Raw genomic sequence first — 19518 nt, 5'->3', positions numbered from 1 at the left:
TGCTGGAGAGAATGTGCACATCAAGTTTAGGACAAAACGAGGCTGTTGGAGCACAGTTAAGGTTTGGGCTGTGTTGGAGAGAGTGTGCACACCAGGATTAGGACACAGTGAGGCTGTTAGAGCATGTTTAAGGTTTGGGCTGTGCTGTAGAGAATTGCACACCATGTTTAGGACACAGTAAGACTGTTGGAGCACAGTTAAGGAGCTGTGCTGGAGAGAGTGTGCACACCATGTTTAGGACACAGTGAGGCTGTTGGAGCACAGTTAATGTTTGGGCTGTGCTGGAGAGAGTGTGCACTCCAGGATTAGGACACAGTGAGGCCAGTTAAGGTTTGAGCTGTGCTGGAGAGAATTGCACACCAGGATTAGGACACAGTGAGGCTGTTGGAGCACAGTTAAGGTTTGGGCTGTGCTGGAGAGAATGTGCACACCAGGATTAGGACACAGTGAGGCTGTTGGAGCAGTGTAAGATTTGAGCTGTGCTGGAGAGAATTGGACGCCAAGTTTAGGACACAGCGAGGCTGTTGGAGCATGGTTAATGTTTGGGCTGTGCTGGAGAGGATGTGCACACCAGGATTAGGACACAGCGAGGCTGTTTTATCACAGTTAAGGTTTGAGTTGTGCTGGAGAGAATTGCACACCATGTTCAGGACACGGTGAGGCTGTTGGAGCAGTGTAAGGTTTGGCTGTGCTGGAGAGAATGTGCACACCAGGATTAGGACACAGTGAGGCTGTTGGAGCACAGTTAAGGTTTGAGCTGTGCTGGAGAGAGTGTGCACACCAGGATTAGGACACAGGATTAGGCTGTTGGAGCCCAATTAAAGTTTGGCCTGTGCTGGAGCAGAATGTGCACACCAGGATTAGGACACAGTGAGGCCAGTTCAGGTTTGAGCTGTGCTGGAGAGAATTGCGCACCAGGATTAGGACACAGTGAGTCTGTTGGAGCCTAGTTAGGGTTTGAGCTGTGCTGGAGCAGGATCCTCAGGGCGCAGCAGTGATTTTGGAGGGTTTGCTGTGGGTTTGCTGTGGGTTTGCTGCCGTGCAGGCTGTGTGTGACCAATCAGGACCTGTCCACAGGTACTTCACGCTGTTCATGAACCTGCTGAACGACTGCAGCGAGGCGGAGGAGGACGGCGCGGCGGCGGGCGGCCGCAAGCGGGGCATGTCCCGCAGRTTGGCATCGCTGCGCCACTGCACCGTGCTGGCCATGTCCAACCTGCTCAACGCCAACGTGGACAGCGGCCTCATGCACTCCATAGGTAACGCCCCGCAGGCGGCCGGGCGCGCGGCACCGCCTGCCACGCSCCTCGCTCTTCGCTCTGCTTTGACATCTCCCTCAGTAGTTCTGGCTTCTTTTGAGCAGGTTTGGGTTATCACAAAGATCTCCAGACCAGAGCCACGTTTATGGAAGTGCTGACCAAGATTCTGCAGCAGGGGACGGAGTTTGATACTTTGGCRGAAACGGTGCTCGCGGATCGGTTTGAGAGATTGGTGGAGTTGGTTACCATGATGGGTGATCAGGGGGAGCTCCCTATTGCCATGGCTTTAGCCAATGTGGTGCCTTGTTCTCAGTGGGTAAGTTGATTTATGCATTTTATTTCCTACAGTTTAAAAAATAATAAACTTGAAATAAAAAGTAGTGAAACAACAGTCTGGTACAGAGAGAATAGAGCTATCACTGACAATAGCTAGCCTCTCTTASTGTGTTCTTGGAAAGTGTCCTGAATWTRAGTTCAGATCTTGATGATGAWCTGCATTTTTATRRTAAATTTTTAGTTAATGTCTAGGARTGATTTTATATACAGTTAYTATAATRAATGCATGYCGRCTGGTTATTTATTACAGGTGGTGTGTGCTGTAATGCTGACACACAGATTTGTATTTGCTCTTCTAGTTTTCAGCAAGATGAGTTGTGCTTTGTTATACAGCAGAATAACTGTGTGTCTGTTTGGATAACCATTATGAGTTTGTATGACTGGATATCCTGAGGCAGAGTTTTAGACAAGCAGTAGCATAGGAAATGTTTGCAGAGAGATTGTGTCTGTGTAATTTGATATTTACCTGCCAGACCCCATAGCACACATAAAGCTTTATTGCAAACTGCTTAGAGGATTTGTCATAATACTGKTTTTTTATACTTGCCTTGGCTCCCTGTGAGTCACATTAACACTTCCTCCTCATTTTCAGGATGAGCTAGCTCGTGTCCTGGTCACACTCTTTGACTCCCGGCACCTGCTTTACCAGCTCCTCTGGAATATGTTCTCCAAGGAAGTYGAGCTGGCAGATTCCATGCAGACACTCTTCCGAGGAAACAGCTTAGCCAGTAAAATCATGACTTTCTGTTTTAAGGTACATTATCTCTTTTTTTTTTTCTCTGCTACAGATCTCGATAGCAGGAAAAGTTTAGTAATATGAAAATACAAAGCCAGTCTGTGGGGTTAAGCACTTGAGTAATGGAATTTAGATGAAAACCATACAGAGTTGCCTTTGGGTCTCAGGTAGAGTTAGTCTGAGCTGTCACATCTGTCACATCTGTTAGTCTGAGCTGTCACATCTAAAGTTTAGGGAGTTTTGCTTGTTTGTTCTAACTTTGCATGAACTAAATCTTGTAGGTAACTTATGCTCAGGCCCTTGAAAAATAGGTATCTCCCTGGCACTAACCTTTTGCCTTTCTGATWGTTCAATTATATGAATGATTCTGGGCCAGTACCAGCTGGAAGACTGTTCCTGGTAAAGTCTGAGATCTTGTTTGTGCTCCCATTTCAGTTTAAAAAGTTGTGTACAGACAGAGATGAAGTGTGGAGTCAGTGCCCAGAGAAAAAAATATCTGCTGGTCAGCATGGTTGTTAATTTTCTCTAAATTTGAAATTAATTAAAATACCTGTAGAAACTGATCTCAGTTATATTCCAGATGTGAAACTATAATATACAAACCTGAGTTTTACAGGAATATGGCTTATGCCAAAACCAATCAAGTGTTTTCAGGCTCTGGAAAGCTTCCAGAACTTTGCAGCATTGCTGTGATGGCTGTGTCAATCTGTCCTGTCCCTGTTTCCCTGCACACAGGTCTATGGTGCTACGTATTTGCAGAAGCTGTTGGAGCCTTTGCTGCGGACTGTGATCACATCCCCTGAGTGGCAGCATGTCAGCTTTGAGGTGGATCCAACAAGGTTTGAGATTCAGGGCAAGCAGCAAATGTATCTGTCTGTAAACATGATTCCCACTCATTGTATATGATGGGATTCCTTTTTCTTTGATGCAGATATTTTTCTCATGCTTCCATACTATTACCTCTTGATTTTCCAGACACATTAATTATCTCTGTTGCTTTAAATTTTCTCTAACTTGTAGAATAATCAAAAGTATTCATCTCTTAAGTTGCTTACTCAAAGATAGGCCTTTTAATTAATACTTTTGCTATCAAGTATCTCTGTCTACCTCAAAAATTCCTTTCAGATAAAGCATCATGAAACTGATAATACAATTATCAGTTGTGATTGTGTATGCATGTGTTTGTATGAAATGGTCTGAGAGAATCCCACCTGCAGCTGTTCATTACTGAGTTTTACATGAYCTTTTATTTGTACTTTACGTGGTTTAAAACAGTGATGGGAACTTTTTTGTAAAAGATCATGAACAAAGAGGAAATGAGGTTCTTACGGAGAATGTGAGTGCAGCTCGTGTTTGATTTCTGGTCACACATGTGTGGCTCTGTTACAGGCTGGAGCCCACAGAAAGCCTTGAAGAGAACCAGAGGAGTCTCTTGCAAATGACAGACAAGTTTTTTCAGGCAATCATTAATTCCTCCTCGGAGTTCCCACCCCAGCTGCGCAGTGTGTGCCATTGTTTATACCAGGTATGCCTGCAGTGCTTGTCTGCCCCTACGCTTTGGGGGTGCTTTGTGAAATTCTGGCAGTTTGAAGCTTGGTGCTGGATACAGGGGGAATCTCCAAACATTCTCCTCAGATGTTTGTAAAGTAGCACGAGACTGAAGGTAGGGGCTAAGTGGTATTTTAGGGCTTGGGCTGGCAGTCAGGAGGTGACTGAAAGTACCATGTTCCCTGAGCTCCATCCCCATTTCCTCTGCTCTGTCCCTTGGCTGCTGAGCCCAGTGTCCTGCTGGGTCTCCTTGTGTGTTTTTGATGAATTCAGTTGCTGCTAAACCTCCCAGTAAGAATTTCCTTGGTGCTCATACAGTTTCCAGTCCACTTGGAGGATTGTCACAGAAATGCTGTGCCTTTTGGAATATTGGAGCTGTGGCCTCAGTGAAGGGCTCTGGAAGAGCTACTTTTGGCCTTTCAGCCACAGYCTGTATCTCAGGTTTAAAGCAAAACCAAAACAAATGGATTTTCTGATCTGTGTGAAGTAATGATAACAAAAATCCTGTCCAGTCCCATTTGCAGAGTGCTGGGGTGATCAGGGCAGCTGCTGCAGTCCCCAGAGCTTGGGGGTGACMACAGGGAATGGATTTTGTGACTGTTGTGGTCTGGGGTTGTTGTTGTGAGCCCTTGCATTGAACCAGGTGTGTAAATTCTGAGCTTTGTTCCTGCCCTGGCAGCTCTAAAAGGCTCAAAAGCCATCGGTTTCTCTTCCTGGTGGTGATTGTGTTTGGGTTTATGACTGGGGTTTTTGGGGTTTTTTTTGATGTGTTTGGTTGTTGTGATCAGGAAATGAGGTGGTCAGATTGGTCTCCTTCAAGGCTGCAGTGTCACAGATGTCAATTAGAAGAATATTTGAGTGTTACTGAAAATATCAGACACTGCTTTGGTTGTTCCCCCTGTTATTGGATGTTTCATTCAATAACACAGCTCATCCTAGAATTAGGTTTATATGCCATTGCCAGGATGTGTCAGATTATTGCCATTTCAGTGGTACATTGGTAGAAATTATTGCTGTGCAAACCATTGATAATTCCTACATGGAATGGAATTTCTAAAATGTGCTCACCAGTGGGCATTCCCAGAGATTCTTCTATGGAAGCCTTTCCAAGTCTGTTGGCTTTATTCTTGCCTTTACTGTGTGGGGTAAAAAGGGTAATGTGTTCTCAAAAGAGATGATTTACTGGCAGATGTACAAGTGACATTAACTGATATTTAGCTTCAATGTTTACTACTTGACCTGTTTTTAGGAACATCTAGATTCCTGTATAAGTGGTTGTTCATCATAAGAAATGTTAGTAAGTAATTCTGTACTTAAAATTCCAGAGAGTTTTGAAGAGTCTGGCCTTTATCTGAAAGAAAGTGTGATCAAGATCTGATTTGGGGGCATTAATCCATTTTTATCTTAAGAACCAAATAGGTGATTTTTATAAGATAAGCTTCACTTTTAAAAAGGTGAATGTGTTACTCTCACACTAKTTCTTGRGATGGAAATGAGATGGAATTTTGCRGTRTTTTTTTATGCTTAGAGTTTTAAAGTAATGGTGCAAAAAATGCTCACCAGTTATGTTCTGTAAATGATTAGGARCTAATTTAAATCACTGTAGCAACCTCACAGAAACAGTGTTTTTAGTTGGATATTGGCATCTTTGCTGGCTGGTGTTTCTGTTTTGGGAACAGAGCCCATTGAGTGTTTTCCTTTGGAAACATCAATAACTGGCTGCTGGGACAGATTCACCTGGCTCCATACAGGTAATGTATGTTCAGGAGTGTGACTGAGCCACAGGTSTGCTCACAGGAACTCCTGCAGAGAATTTGTGCTGGCTCTTTTATAAAATCCCCACAAACGTGGCTTTTCTTACGAAATCAAGGTGGGAGTTTTTCTTTAGCTGCAGTGAGTAGAGTGTGTGTACAGCTGCTCCAAAGGTACTCATGGCACTTACACAGGGAAGGCACTGGTTGGATGTGAAAAGGTCCTGCACAAGTTTCAGTTCAGCTTGCTTAGCAGAGGGATTTACTGCTTGGYTTGGGGTGATTGCTTTTCATTCTGTTCCATTTTTAACTTGTGGAGGCTCTCTGGCAGTGCCAGTGGGACACTCTGGAGGCTTCTCAGGGATGCCCAGTCCTGTCCCAGCTTTTGGGAGTGTTGATGTTCTGGGCTTGAGGGGCTGGGGCTTTGCTCCCATCCTGCTGGAAATACAGCACAATTGGATGCTCCTCGCTGGGTCCCTTTGCATCTCAGTGAAATGCAGAAATAAGTACAATCAATCCAGATCTCTTGATCTGGAAATCTCCAATAAATTCACATAGACTGCAGCTTTTTTCTTCCTTTGTCCAGAGAATGTTTTATGGCAGAGTTACCTCTCAAAGTGGTAATAACCCTGATGGTTCACAGGTCTAACCAAATTGAAGGACACACAGAGAAACATTGTGAAGATTTAAAAACTCTAAATTTAATTTAAAAAGCCGTACGTATTTCAAAGGTATAACACCACTATTTGTMCTATGAAAATTATTTGGGGATGGTAAAATACATTTGAAAGCTGAATATACCACTTAAGGCCCAAGATTGTATATCATGAGCACATTAATGTGGTTTGACTTTTAATCTAGCCAGAAATAGTAGAAATGATTGAAATTCAAYATTTGCTTGTTTTGTATTTAGTGCTTTGTAAATAAGATGTAATAAAACTGTGGAATAAAAACTCCATCATCAGTCTTTAGTTTATATATTTCATTTTCTGTTGGTTATGTTTGTTACATTTTACTGTGTAATTTATGTACAAGTCAACATTGGTTTTTTGTTGCTGTATGTAGTTGGTGCTGTGACTTGTTTGTGCTCATCTCTGTTCTGTAGGCAACTTGCCACTCTCTACTGAATAAAGCTACCGTAAAAGAAAAAAAGGAAAACAAAAAATCAGTAAGTTTGGAGACCTTTTTCTTAGCCATTTCTTTCAAAGCACAACAGAAATCTTTTGCTGTTTGTTCAAAATATCTTCACTTCAATCTGTTTGACCTCACTGTAAAATCATTCTACTAATTCTGGCACAAAATAGCTTTCATTTCAATTAACACTGGAATTAAGTTAGATTTAAAATATTCTCTGTGTGCCTATTTGAGTAAATTAGACATTTTTAACATTACTGCTTAGTAKTTAATATTCTGACTCTTCTAGCCTTGTCACCATCTTCAAATTAAAAAATTTTGAAAGAAAAATGTTTTCTTTGGTTTTGAGAAAAATCTGGGTCTGTTGAGCTGCTTTAACACTCTGGCAGATAACCTGAGCTTGCATCCTGGGCAAAGAACAATTAATATTTGTGGGGTACTGGAAAGAGGCTCATGGGACTTGTTTCTGACACATTTTCTTTTGTTTGCTTTGTGATAAAGCAAGAAAACCCCATCTTTAGCACATGTATTTATTTCCTGAGAAAAYCAGATTTCCCCTTTTAAGTAACTTGCTGTGATAGAGTTTAAATCTGTGGGTTGCTTTAGAGTGTTGTCCTTAGGAGTTCAGACTTTTTTTTGCAGTGACCTCAAAATACAAAGTATGAATCAATCAGAATGGAAATTCAGACTTTTTAATAAAGTACTCTTAGTTTTGCTGTAACTGAGCAGAATAGTAATCATGTTTAAAATGCAAAAGCTGTGAGCAAATCAGTGTTATACAAGAAAATATCAGTAATTGCATCACAAGGTAACTGAGTGGAGTTGCTACTGAACCAAAGTGATCCTTGGTGTATTTTGTACTAATGGCTTTGTCTGGTTTAAGCAGTATGATTTGAGATTGCATTAGTTATCTTTCAGAGTATTTTACTAAACTGGGATTTGTTTGGGTTTTTTATGATTTTAAACTATACATAATACCAAACTTGGTGATTTAATTCTGTCAAAAGGAGGGATCTGACTCATTTGGATTAACCATTGTTGCTCATAGAGAAATACACGTACAATACCCATATTTATGTTTTACAGAACCACATGTTGCATTATCTAAGAACTTTATTTTTGTCAGGAAGTTTTGTCTTTAACTTTTCAAATTCAAATGAGAGATATCTAAAGAATAACTTTTCTCTTAGTAATGCGTAAAAGGAAAGTAAAGGAAAAGAGATTTCTTTTTTCTTACAACGTTTTCAGTATTATCTTTTTTTCTGGATGGTGAAGCACAATATTTTCAGTCTGCTCAGAGACTTTTCACAGTGTTTGTGTATGCAGAGGAGTGCACTGACCACTCAGCTCTGCCTCCTGTCTTCCTGGGGACAGATAATGCTTCTGAAGGGTATTTCTACAAATAGCTCCTCYTCCCAAATTGAAAAGGACTCCTGAAACTTTCCAGCACAAGTGTTCTGGCTGGGGAGGCTCTTGGCTGTGCTGTGCAGTTACAAATCCCCAGATGAAGCCCCAGCAGTGCGAGGGTGGGGTGTGCTGGGCAGGGTCAGTGCCCGCTGAGTCCGGGCAGGGCAGGGCTCAGTTCTGAGAGCTGCAGGAGCTCTGTGAGCCATGTCCTTGCCAAGGGAGAGCTGGCAGCAGCTGAGGCACAGCCAGCCGGGCTCTGAGACCCTTCCACCCTTGTTCTGATCCCCTGGGATGCAAGAGAGCCCCGCTGCAATGCTGAGCATGGGCGGTGTGGAAGCARTGCTTAGGCTTGGCTTACCGTGCGAGGCTTTGGCAGCCCCGTGCCTTCCCCTAACACTGCCCTGTTGTGTGTGACTGTCCCGTGCACAGGTGGTGAGCCAGCGTTTCCCCCAGAACAGCATCGGGGCCGTGGGCAGTGCCATGTTCCTGCGCTTCATCAACCCCGCCATCGTGTCCCCGTACGAGGCGGGCATCCTGGACAAGAAACCCCCGCCCCGCATCGAGAGGGGGCTCAAGCTCATGTCAAAGGTGAACCACAAAGAGTTTGATGTGGCTGTGTTTTATGTTCTACCTGCTCTTTGACCAGGATGAGAAAATGTAGGGGAACTCAAAGATTTTGTAACAACGATCACATTTATTGAAAGTGCAGTTTCTGTGCCGTGTCTATGAACGTTGTATTGTTCAGGCTTTCAGCAATGTAAGGTTGGGGGCAAACACTTTGCCAAAAAGATGGATTAAGAGAGCAGAGTTCCAGCCCTTCACTTGAACTTCTCATTTGAAATCAGAGACCAATGTTCCTGTGAATGCTCCTCCTCACTGAGCACAGTGAGGGTAACAGCAGCCACCATTGATCAAGTTCATCCCACTGCTAAATGAATTTTTTCTGTCTTTAATCTCATTTGGTTATATTTCTTGTTAAAAATTCTTAAAAACGATTTAACAATGGCATGCAAATTCTGTGACCTGTGTATATTATCCATTTTAAATGTTGAGAAATTATATTTTTCTTGAAATAGGGGTGTGATACTGCTTTTACTTGTCTGTCCTAAGTTCCAGGAGAAATAATTAATAGCTTAATGGTTGTTCGAAAGATGTTTTCCTAGTTTAGCATTTGTAAGCAAGTGAAGTGGCTTGCTAGTATTTCAAAGCATGTGAAAGAAAAGACTTTGAAAGTGAATGTGCTTTAAATTATTTGACCTCCTGGCCTTGGTTGTGAAGCATCAAGACAACAAGTGAAAATAAACTTTCAGTTTAACTTTACTATAACAGTTACTACATTAAACCTTTGTGTGTCTTTACCATYTTTTTTCCCTTTAGATCCTTCAGAGCATTGCCAACCACGTGCTGTTTACAAAAGAGGAGCACATGCGGCCTTTTAATGACTTTGTGAAGAGCAATTTTGACGCAGCGCGAAGGTAGGGCCTGGGGATGGCACACAGGTTGTGCTGTGTGGATATTGAGCTCAAAGTGCCCTTGTACCCTCTGCTCTCCCTCCCATCTGATGGTTATTTCTGGGTTTGAATTGCAGGTTTTTCCTGGACATCGCGTCCGACTGCCCGGCCAGCGACACCGTCAACCACAGCCTGTCGTTCATCAGCGATGGCAACGTGCTGGCACTGCACCGCCTGCTCTGGAACAACCAGGAGAAGATTGGCCAGTACCTGTCCAGCAACAGGTCAGGCTGGGAGCAGGGGCTGTGCCTGATCCTGCAATGGTTTGGCTTGGAAGGGACCATAAAGCTCATCCCATCACACCTCTGCCATGGCAGGGACACCTCCCACTGTCCCAGGCTGCTCCCAGCCCCTGATGCCTTATCAGTCAGGCTGATCTGAAAGAGAGGCCAGACAAATTTAAGAGAATGAGAATACACAACTTTAATCCAGGCCTAACAGGCCCCTGGTACATTAGGGCAGACAAAAGCCTCCTGAGGCTACACCCAAAATGGACACCTGTCGCTGCTGTGTTAAACAGCGACAAAAAAGAATAAATATAAAATATATAAAAGTGGGTGAAAAAATAGAAAGAAAGAAGGAAGGATTTTATTGTGGGATAAGCTACTTTTATTTACTTTAGTAATTAGAGTACACATTTGTGTTAAACATACATTGGTTAAGAGATAGCTGTTTAATTAGTAATTAGAATATAATTGGTGAGTTTGCAAAAGTTACAGTATTAGTAATGTTTATAATTTTTAGCTACTTGTGTTATTAATTTTGTATTTTAATCTGTTTTTTTTAAGGATATAGTATTTTTCTTTCATGTGGGTAGTTAATATTTTTTTTTTTTTTAGGTTTTAGTTATACACAATGATTGCTTGAGTTTTAGAATCAGGGTCTGTGGGGCTCCGTTTTCTTACAGACACCAGGTCACGAGATCTTCACCTTTTATAAGTTCTGCCTTATTAACATATTGGGTCTTAATTCTCCAATGATCTTTACAGGTGATGATGTCACCCACCCCAAACTTGCTCCCCCCCAATTCACTGTTGTTTCCATATTTTGGGGCTCTGAGGTGTCCTTGGATTCAGCTCAGAGAGGAATTGTTTTGTCTAAAGATGAGAGAACGGTAGTTTTAGTGCTGTACTAGAGAAGTACAAGAATACAGATGCATGAAAATAGAGAAACTAAAAATCCTAAGGCATCACCCCAATGTCCAGCCTGGCTTTGGACACTGCCAGGGATCCAGGGGCAGCCACAGCTTCTCTGGGCACCCTGTGCCAGRGCCTCCCCATCCTCATAGGGAAGGATATCCAATCTAAATCTCCCTAATATCCAATCTAAATCTCCCTTCCCTCAGCTTAAAGCTGCTAATATTTGGAAATGCTCCCCAGTTCTTTTGTTATTAATGAGAAGTATATCAGTCTTCACTGAAGACTCCTCATGCTTACTTTAAAAAAGAATATCCAGCTTGTTCCAGGTGAGGAAGGGTTGTGGGCAAAAAAAAGTAGGAATTGCTGAGTAAAGAGGGACTTTGCTGACAAAGCACATGTTGTTTGTAGGGATCATAAGGCTGTTGGACGACGACCTTTTGACAAGATGGCAACACTTCTTGCCTACCTGGGGCCTCCTGAGCACAAACCSGTGGCAGATACACATTGGTCCAGCTTAAATCTCACTAGTTCCAAGTTTGAAGAGTTCATGACAAGGTAATGAGTTTATTGTGGTGGGGACACACAATGTGGGTTTTTAGACTTTATTGTTTGAGAAGTGTCAGCAGTTCTTAAGACTGTCACAGCTACCAAGATTCTGTTTTGAAGGGGAGTTTGAAAAGCTCGGACTACATAAACCTTTTAGGTTTCTGGGTAGATTTTAGTTAAAAAAAACCTAAATTGAGAACCAAAACTAGTGGTAACGTGTGATTTAAGGAAGGCTTAAAATTGTGTGAACTTAATAGTTCTAAGAACTTCTAAAGAACTTAGTAGTTCTTTATGGAAATAAAGAGGGTGTGGGATTTTTAAAATTTGTTTGAAAAGCATTTGTGAAAGTTGATTTCAATGTATTGCTTTTTAGGCATCAGGTACATGAAAAAGAGGAGTTCAAAGCACTGAAAACATTAAATATTTTCTACCAAGCTGGGACATCCAAAGTTGGCAATCCTGTTTTCTACTACATCGCTCGGCGGTAAGAAACCTTCACTTTCCCAGTCTGAAATGATCCTGTAAATCAAAGGTGTCAATGKATGTATGAGACACCAGCATGGTAACAAGCAAGAGTCTGAAAATAGCTTATTTATTACAATTTGCTGACAGTATTTTTGAGTTGTTTCCTAAACCAAAACTGTMATTTCTCAGTAATTACATCCATGACAGGAGTCATTCCTGGTGATGTTAAGGAAAGGGCAATCCCTGTGCTCACCCCAGGTTGGKCAGAAGCAGCTCTGTGGATTGGAGGTTCTGCTGCTGTTTGGCAGCCCTGCTTTGGCTCAGGGGGCCTGGGAGTGCTGCCAGGGATGGGAATTCTCCAGTCCTGGTGTAACCAGGCACTTTTGGGTGCTGGCACAGCCTCTGGGGTGTTCATGTTTGGGTCATTGCTGGTGCATTTTGTGCCTGTGGGGCTCCTGTGGCTGAGCTTTGTGCTGGTGCTGCCCRKGGTTTGTGCTCCCTGCTGGTGCCCRTKRGGGCASTGCCATTCTGGGAGCTCTTTGTTTTGTCGTGAGGGGATGCAATCAGTGGTGAACCTTTGCAGAGCYTTGGAGTTGATGTGAAAACATGGAAACAAGTGCAATAAAGCACTTCTTCAGCAGCATCTTCCTTCTGTAGCCAGCAGCTTAAACAGTCAACACAGATGTGTTAACAAGTCATTCTTCAAATTGCATGWTTATAATGAAAGCAGCACCCTACAGGCATGTAAGATTTTTTTCAGTTAATCACAATTTTAGATCCTGAATTTTATTACATTTAAATATTTTTTATTAGCATCAGTAGTGCATTTTACTCCATAGATTGAGTTATGAACCTCCTTTGGCTTGGGAAGTTGCCTTCCTTTAACTTTTCTGTATTTTCAACCCCCTTGACTCTTTGGATGGAGTGAAAGAGCACAGGATGAGAGGCATCACTTATCTTCTGTCCTGATTTTCTGTCTTCAAAAGCCACACAACAGTCCATGAACCTGCAGGTGTGCTGACAGAAGGGGCTATCCCCGAGGGAAGCCTAGATGCTTTTCTCCCCTTAAAAATTAATTCTTTTTTTTTTTTTTTTTTTTTTTTTTTAGCAAGATCCCTAATGTTTAAGCCCCTTACACACACAGAGTTAGAAGCAAAGGCAGTCTTTTGAATTCTCTTCAAAAACTCTCTGCTTGGCACGTTTTTTTCTCCATTTTGTTCTATTAGACACAGTCTTATTTCATGTCAAGTAAAACAAAATGCCTGCATTGTTCCCCTCCCTTGTTCAGACAAGRAATTAGGCATACAAATGCAGAGAGTAGTGATAACCCATCTTAAAAAGTGACTGTGTCTGGCAGTGATCCGAGGCATTCTTATGTATTCTGTGCAGAGCTGACATGCAGCGTTTCTTTCATTAGCAGAGCAAGAAATGGTTATTTCACCTGAAAAGAAAGACTTCCTGGAAATAAATAGAGACAAAGTTTGCACCACTTGTTTTCTAGGCCTAACTCACCTCCCTCTTCTTTAAAAGCAGAAAAATTAATTTATCCAAAGCTGCCTCCCTGAGCAAAGTCAGCATGGTCCAGTCAACCAAGCATTCCTGCCTTCAGAGAGGGGTGGGAAGGAGCAGATTTGTGACCATTCTGTCTGGGTGCTGGATATTAATGGCAATACTGTTGTACTTTGACATGAGCCTTGCTGCTAGGTGAGTTATTTTACTTCTCTTTAGCAGCTGCACAGTTCAGTCATCCTGGCAGGGCTGCCTTTCAAACCAGCAGGAAGGGCTTTGCTSTGGGATGGTGCTCTGGCATCATCTCTGCTTGTAGGAATGTGGCWAAGTGGTGCAAATGGTGCTTATTTGGGGTGTTTCTATTCTGGGTCTGAGCCAGATGTGTGAAATTGGGAAAAACTGTTTCGATTGGAGCTTCCAGGTTGTTTGAGGGCTTGTAGAAGGGTGGGTTTTTTTGGGGTTGTTTTTTTCCCTTTTTTTCCCTTTTTTTTTTCTTTTTCTTTGTTGGAGATCTTGTTGCTAAGGCATTGTTGAGTCATTTTACTGATATATCTGGAACAGTTTATGTCCTTCTTGTGCTGTGAAATTTAATTCCTTCTGTCATCTATCTTCACATTTTGTTTCCTGGGCAACAACCCAGCTTYTGGAGCCAGTGCTCTTCTGTTTTTAATCCCTACCCTGTTGCTAAAATGATCCATAAATCAATAAATATTGATCCTGAACTACTGCCATTAGGTTTTAAAGCTGATCCCAAACTAATTAATAGGAATACAAACGTCTGAGTTATTGCCTCAGACCACAGCAATCCCCACAGCAGCTCTACCCTTTCGAGAGTGAGCACATAGCTATTAAAGATCCACCAGAGCTTTTCTGAGTATTTTGAATATTGCTCTGAAATGCTAAATAGTTGTTTTGGATAGCAATCTCATTGAGAATAGATTATTTTGCATTTCTGGAGGTCTGAGTGCGCAGTGTGTTTACAAACCCAGGCGCTCGGGTTTAGCTCAGAGTGGCTGCGCAGTTGCCCAGCAACAAGTGCTCGACTCCCACTCTTCTGCCTCCTCCCTGCTGCCTTATCGACTCATTCGTATTCCAGAAAAATACCAGGAAGCCTAAATTCCAGTCTGCTTTATTGAAAGCAGTCTGAGCAAGGAGCCCTGGTGCTGCAGCAGCGCAGGCAGGGTTTGGGAGGGAGCACAGCCCTGGAACCTGGTGGTGCCGGCTGTTCRTACCCAGCTGCTGTCTGGGATTTCAGCTCCCCAATCCTGCACATGCATTTGGAAAATCCCACAGCCCCATTTCCACTTCCAGGCTTTTGTTACCATGCTGAAGAGTTTGAAGTCTAAATAGCAAGTCCTTCAGGGTGGGGACTTGTAATTTGCCCCAAATAACCTCTGGAGAAAGTGTTTCCCTGTTGCTGGTCACCAGACTAGCTCATTATGGGAGAAACATTCTCAGAGCCTTTAAAATTCATTCCATGTAGGTGTTCTTAATGCAATAGAATTTGGCATCCTGGACTGACTCTGCAGCAAAGACACAGGCAGYATTTCATGTCATTTCCTCAAATCAAGCAGTTTAGTCACAGCACTTTGTTTTGTGATCAGTCCTGCCTTGCAAGGCCAGCTGCTCCCATGTGGGATGAGGCAGTTCTGGGAATTGTGAGCTCTGAGCGTGGTGAGGAGGTTGGTGCTGTSTTCACTCAGCTCTTAGCAAACACAGGGACTGTCCAAAGAGAGTGGCAGCAGGGACTTTTTAGGTGTTTCTAAGTTCTAAAGGGTAGGAAGGGGAAGGATAATCCCAATGTTGCCCTCATCTCATCAGCTTCTTGCTAAGCAATATTAGAGATATATCAGTATCTTGATAATATAATTTAACCATAATTTCCCCCTAAAAGACATGAAGATGGAGCCAAAGGTCTTGAAACAGGTTTGTGTAATGCAGTGCTATTTATGTATTGGTATTACTCTTCTCATTTGAAAAGAAGCACAGTCATTAGTTCAGTTCAATACAAACATAACTTTATTTTTACTTAAATGCCAATGAAATAACTGTACAAATCCATTGTGTAACATTTACTGTTAGAAATTAAAACACGTTTCCGGTTATAGAAATACTGTTCACAATTGGAAAGTTGTCATTTCTCTGATACCAGTGGTTGTAAATGATCTACAGCCCCCATTGACACCTTAGGAGAAACAGGTAGAGGACTCCAGTCTTGGTTGTGAGGTTTTCTGGGTTTTGCAGCACCTTCATGCTACAAKAACTGGAAATTAAATGGCCTGGAATGAATGGAAAACTTCGTACAAGATCTGTAATATTAAGTGGATAATACTTTTTCAATTAACTTGTTCTTCAGTTTTCATTTCATGCTGTTTGCAAAACTTCATCTGTAATATATCAAGTACCTTTGCCATAATTTAAATAATTTTCCTAGAGTGGTCAGAACCATGCGTGCAGCTATTTCTAGTGGCTGACAGTGCAGATGTCAAGGAGAAGAGCATTCATGCTCGCCCTTAGAAAGCAGGGATTTGGGCATGTTCAGTGCCATGGACTGAATTTGTTCTCTTTGAAGTCACAAGARTCAGAATTGTTTCGATGACAGCTTGCAAGCTAATTGATTAATTGATTTGTTACATGACTTGTGTTAGAAATTGGCAGATATTTCATTTTACTGATAGTAGTTTGCTACGCTCCGGCTGATTCGTGATATTCTTTTAAGCAGAACATATTAACATTTCAGGATGTCACTTGACATAAAGTTAAGGAGTTCCAGGTCATTAATTTGGGTAGATAACTCCTTGGTGTTTGACAGTGTCATGGCATTGAACATCTGGCATTTTTCTCTACTTTTATCTTTTTTTTTTTCTTTTTTTTTTTTAATATATGGAGAGAGCAATAACTTGCCTGCAGTCTCTAAGTCAAGCCAGAGCAGAAGGATACCAGCCCCTGCCACTGTCCCATGCTGAAGTTGGACTATGTTGCCTTCTCAGTTTACACTCTCTTGGCAGACATCATGGCAATTTCATATTTAATTCCTAAATTCAAAACTGTTGTTCTTCATATTTAAAATACTTTAATACATATGAAGCGAACATAGATATACATGCTAGCGATTTTGCTCAGGAATAACTTCTATTTAGTGAAACAGCTCATTTTAGTTCCCTTATTTTTTCCCTTTCTTTTGCATGTCATCATAACTTACAAAGAATCTGTGCTGCTATATTACAGGAATTGCTCACTGGCAAGTCAAGCAAGACAATGCAGATATGATACAGGCCTTCTGTTTTTTTCCAGTTGTTCAATGACAAAATCATACATAAAATCAGTACTTAAAATTTTGATGTGTTTATTCTGTGCAAGTAAAATGAAAAATTTAAATATAAAATAAGCACATTTTTAAAACAAAATAATAGATTAGTTGTACTCAATTAAGACATATGAAAATAAGTAGCAGCTTAGTATCAAGACATTAGTGTGCACGTCTTTAAGAACCGTTACTTTCTTTAGATCAGTCAGAACTTTGAATTTSTTTCATTCTGATTCATTATTTCAGCTGGATGTCTTGGCTCCAGCTGTTATCACAGGAATAAACTCAGTAATCTGCCCAAGGTGCAAGGCCTCAGTCCATAGCCACAGCCAGGGCGTGAAGCAGTGCGAGATAAAGCAGCCCCGAGTGCCAGGAGCTGGCTCGGGAGGGCACGCGGCCGTCGGCGGCGCTCGGCGTCACCTCCTCTTTCCTTAAGGTAGCGGTTGTGCTTTGAGGCATCTTGGAGTAGTTTGTTGGCATTCCACTGGTGATGCTTAAAGTCATGGGAGTGGTGGAGGATCCYGTGGCAGGGCTCAGGCTGGAGTTGCTCTCGGTGGAGTCCTGGACGAGGATTGTGCGTGTGGCCGCAGCCTCCTGGGGGCCGTCGGGGAAGCGCAGCAGGGGCCGGTCCGTGCCGGGGAACAGAACCGGGTGGCTTTGGGTCACCAAGGGAGTGACCRCCTTGGCTTTAAATTGTTTGTGCGTTTTGGTCACTTTGGTGGGCTCGGATGCCCCGTCCCCTGCCTTGGTGCCTTTGATCATGGGGCTGGAGTCCAGGGCTGTTGGCCCCTCTGGGGCTGGCGAGGTGCTCGCCCAGGGCCAGGGCTGCTCAGCACAGGGTGCCCCAATGACACGGGCAGTTGTGCCCTGCACCCACTGCAGCACGTAGGCGATGTTTTGGTTATCGCTGCAGGACCAGGGGTTGTTGTATAGAGTTACSACCTGCAGCTGGGAGAGCTGGTCAAAAGCTTTGTCAGGAATGTATGAGAACTTGTTGTTGTGCAGGTAGAGGCTTGTGAGGTGTTGCAGTCTCACCAGTGTTCCTGGAAGGATCTGGGACAAGAAGTTATTGGATAGATCCACTGTCTCTATGTTGTAGGGCATATTGGTKGGAACTGTCCAAAGTTTGTTGCTGCTGAGATTGAGAAACTTGAGACTGCTCAATGTGTTGTTGATCAGAACAGCTCTTTCCACCATATTCCTGGAAATATCGAGCACTCTAAGATTCCACTGGTAAGCTGTATCAAGTTTCTGAAGAACTTTAATGTTGTTGTTTGTGGCATATAAYTCCCATAAGGACTTGGGCAGATGAGCAGGAACATTCTTGAGCCAATTATTTGAAATATCAAGGGTCCTCAGATTGGTGAACCTCGTTAGCTGATGATCGAGRTCTACAAACTGGTTAAAGGACAGATTTAAATATGTAAGGTTGTCTTGAAGTCCCTGGGGCAGTACAGTTAAGTTTCTGCCTGAACAGTCCACATTTCTGTCGTTTCCTGAGCACTTACAGCTAGAAGGACAGATACCCAAACCAGTGGGTATGAGAACCAGAAGGACCAGCAGACAGGTAGATGTGTTCAGTATCTGGTATTCCATTGTTGCCTGGAAATAAATATACCAAAATGACACCCTTTAAATCCATGTAATACATTTTGTCTCCGTATAAGGGTTGTCTTGGCAATGGCCACTTGCAGGAGAAATTAAGTAAAAATATCAATAACCCCCTTTGTGGCACGGTCCTTTTTAGAATTGTTCAAGAGAGACTTCACAAAGCATCCCTTCAGCCTGTCATGTTGTCTGGCAGAATGAGACTTGTTTTTTCATCTCCCTGTCCCCCTTCAGCTCAAATGAGGGCTTTCTTCCGAAAATGCAAGTCTCTTCCAAACGTTATACAATGTCTGCTTCTTGTTTTTAGTGATTTCAAGCCTATATTATGTTTGGAATAATGTGTTCATTTATAGAGGATGAAAAAATGGCTGTCAACTGGATCTTCACAAATCTCTGCAGTAATGTAGCAGTCCCCCCCATCCAGGCATGCTGTTTGCTTAAGTAAATTGGTTAAAATACATCGTAGGAATTTAGCTTGAAACCCAAATTCCCACATTCATGCTAACATGCACTGTAGCATTTTTCCCTCCTTACAGTGTTAATTACGATCTCAGAGCTGGAAACACATGTTTAGAATCGGAGTTACCATTAGTAAGAAATCTCTGACACTGCAGCAAATTTCTGGTGCAAGCATCTGTCATCAGCTACTAATTCCATTCCCGTTTCCTTCTCTGATTTGGTAGTAGGATTTTGTGAGTAAAAYGAAAAAGCCCAAACTTACCGCGGTGTCCTGCAGGATCAGCACATCGTTTCTGTGATGGATTGGAGCTTAGAGGTCGCCTTGTTCTGGAGAGCAGCTCCAGAAGCTGCCGGGGGCTGTGCTTGTCTCAGCTGCATCGTACGGCTGCGCCCGGCTCCGCAACCACCTGATCCTCTGGGCACTGCAGAGCCGGCCTCGAGCACAGCCAGGGACCTGCCAGGGCAGGGCTGGGCTGGGCTGGGGAGAGGGAGGGAGGGAGGGAGGGAGTGCCCTCCCTGCTGCACAGCCCCGCTGTTGCCGTGCCCCAGTACGGTACCTCCGGCTCCCTCACACCCGGCACGGCTCCCCCAGCTCGGCTCCCTCACATACGGCCCGGCTCCCCCAGCACCGGGCACGGCTCCCCCTGCACGGCTCCCCCACACCCGGCCCGGCTCCTCCAGCTCGGCTCCTTCACACCCGGCACGGCTCCCTCACACCCGGCCCGGCTCCCCTCACACCGCCACGGCTCCCCCACACCCGGCACCCCTGTACGGCTCCCCCACACCCGGGACGGCTCCCCTCA

The 19518-nt window shown here is 43.2% G+C and overlaps 2 protein-coding genes across 2 annotated transcripts in view; one reads left to right on the top strand and one right to left on the bottom strand.

The window, feature by feature from the left end:
* NF1 (neurofibromin 1) overlaps nucleotides 1-19518 on the top strand; it is a 71487-nt gene that overhangs the window by 23264 nt on the left and 28705 nt on the right. The window contains exons 26-36 of the mRNA XM_057379435.1: nucleotides 1078-1259; nucleotides 1364-1575; nucleotides 2188-2349; nucleotides 3067-3170; nucleotides 3721-3856; nucleotides 6736-6798; nucleotides 8601-8759; nucleotides 9549-9646; nucleotides 9760-9906; nucleotides 11230-11376; nucleotides 11741-11851. Coding sequence (XP_057235418.1) covers nucleotides 1078-1259; nucleotides 1364-1575; nucleotides 2188-2349; nucleotides 3067-3170; nucleotides 3721-3856; nucleotides 6736-6798; nucleotides 8601-8759; nucleotides 9549-9646; nucleotides 9760-9906; nucleotides 11230-11376; nucleotides 11741-11851 — 1521 coding nt within the window. The remainder of the gene's footprint in view (nucleotides 1-1077; nucleotides 1260-1363; nucleotides 1576-2187; nucleotides 2350-3066; nucleotides 3171-3720; nucleotides 3857-6735; nucleotides 6799-8600; nucleotides 8760-9548; nucleotides 9647-9759; nucleotides 9907-11229; nucleotides 11377-11740; nucleotides 11852-19518) is intronic.
* OMG (oligodendrocyte myelin glycoprotein) lies at nucleotides 15576-19331 on the bottom strand. The gene is made up of 2 exons (XM_057379443.1): nucleotides 18978-19331; nucleotides 15576-18250 (listed from the first exon to the last, which is right to left on the bottom strand). Exon 2 carries the CDS (start codon nucleotides 18242-18244, stop codon nucleotides 16961-16963), a length of 1284 nt encoding a protein of 427 aa, XP_057235426.1. The 5' UTR covers nucleotides 18245-18250; nucleotides 18978-19331; the 3' UTR covers nucleotides 15576-16960.

Source organism: Malurus melanocephalus, unplaced genomic scaffold (genome assembly GCF_030028575.1).
Source record: "Malurus melanocephalus ecotype Western Australia unplaced genomic scaffold, MMel_1.1 scaffold_406, whole genome shotgun sequence".
NCBI lineage: Eukaryota > Metazoa > Chordata > Aves > Passeriformes > Maluridae > Malurus > Malurus melanocephalus.
This window is presented reverse-complemented; position numbering and strand designations above follow the sequence as displayed.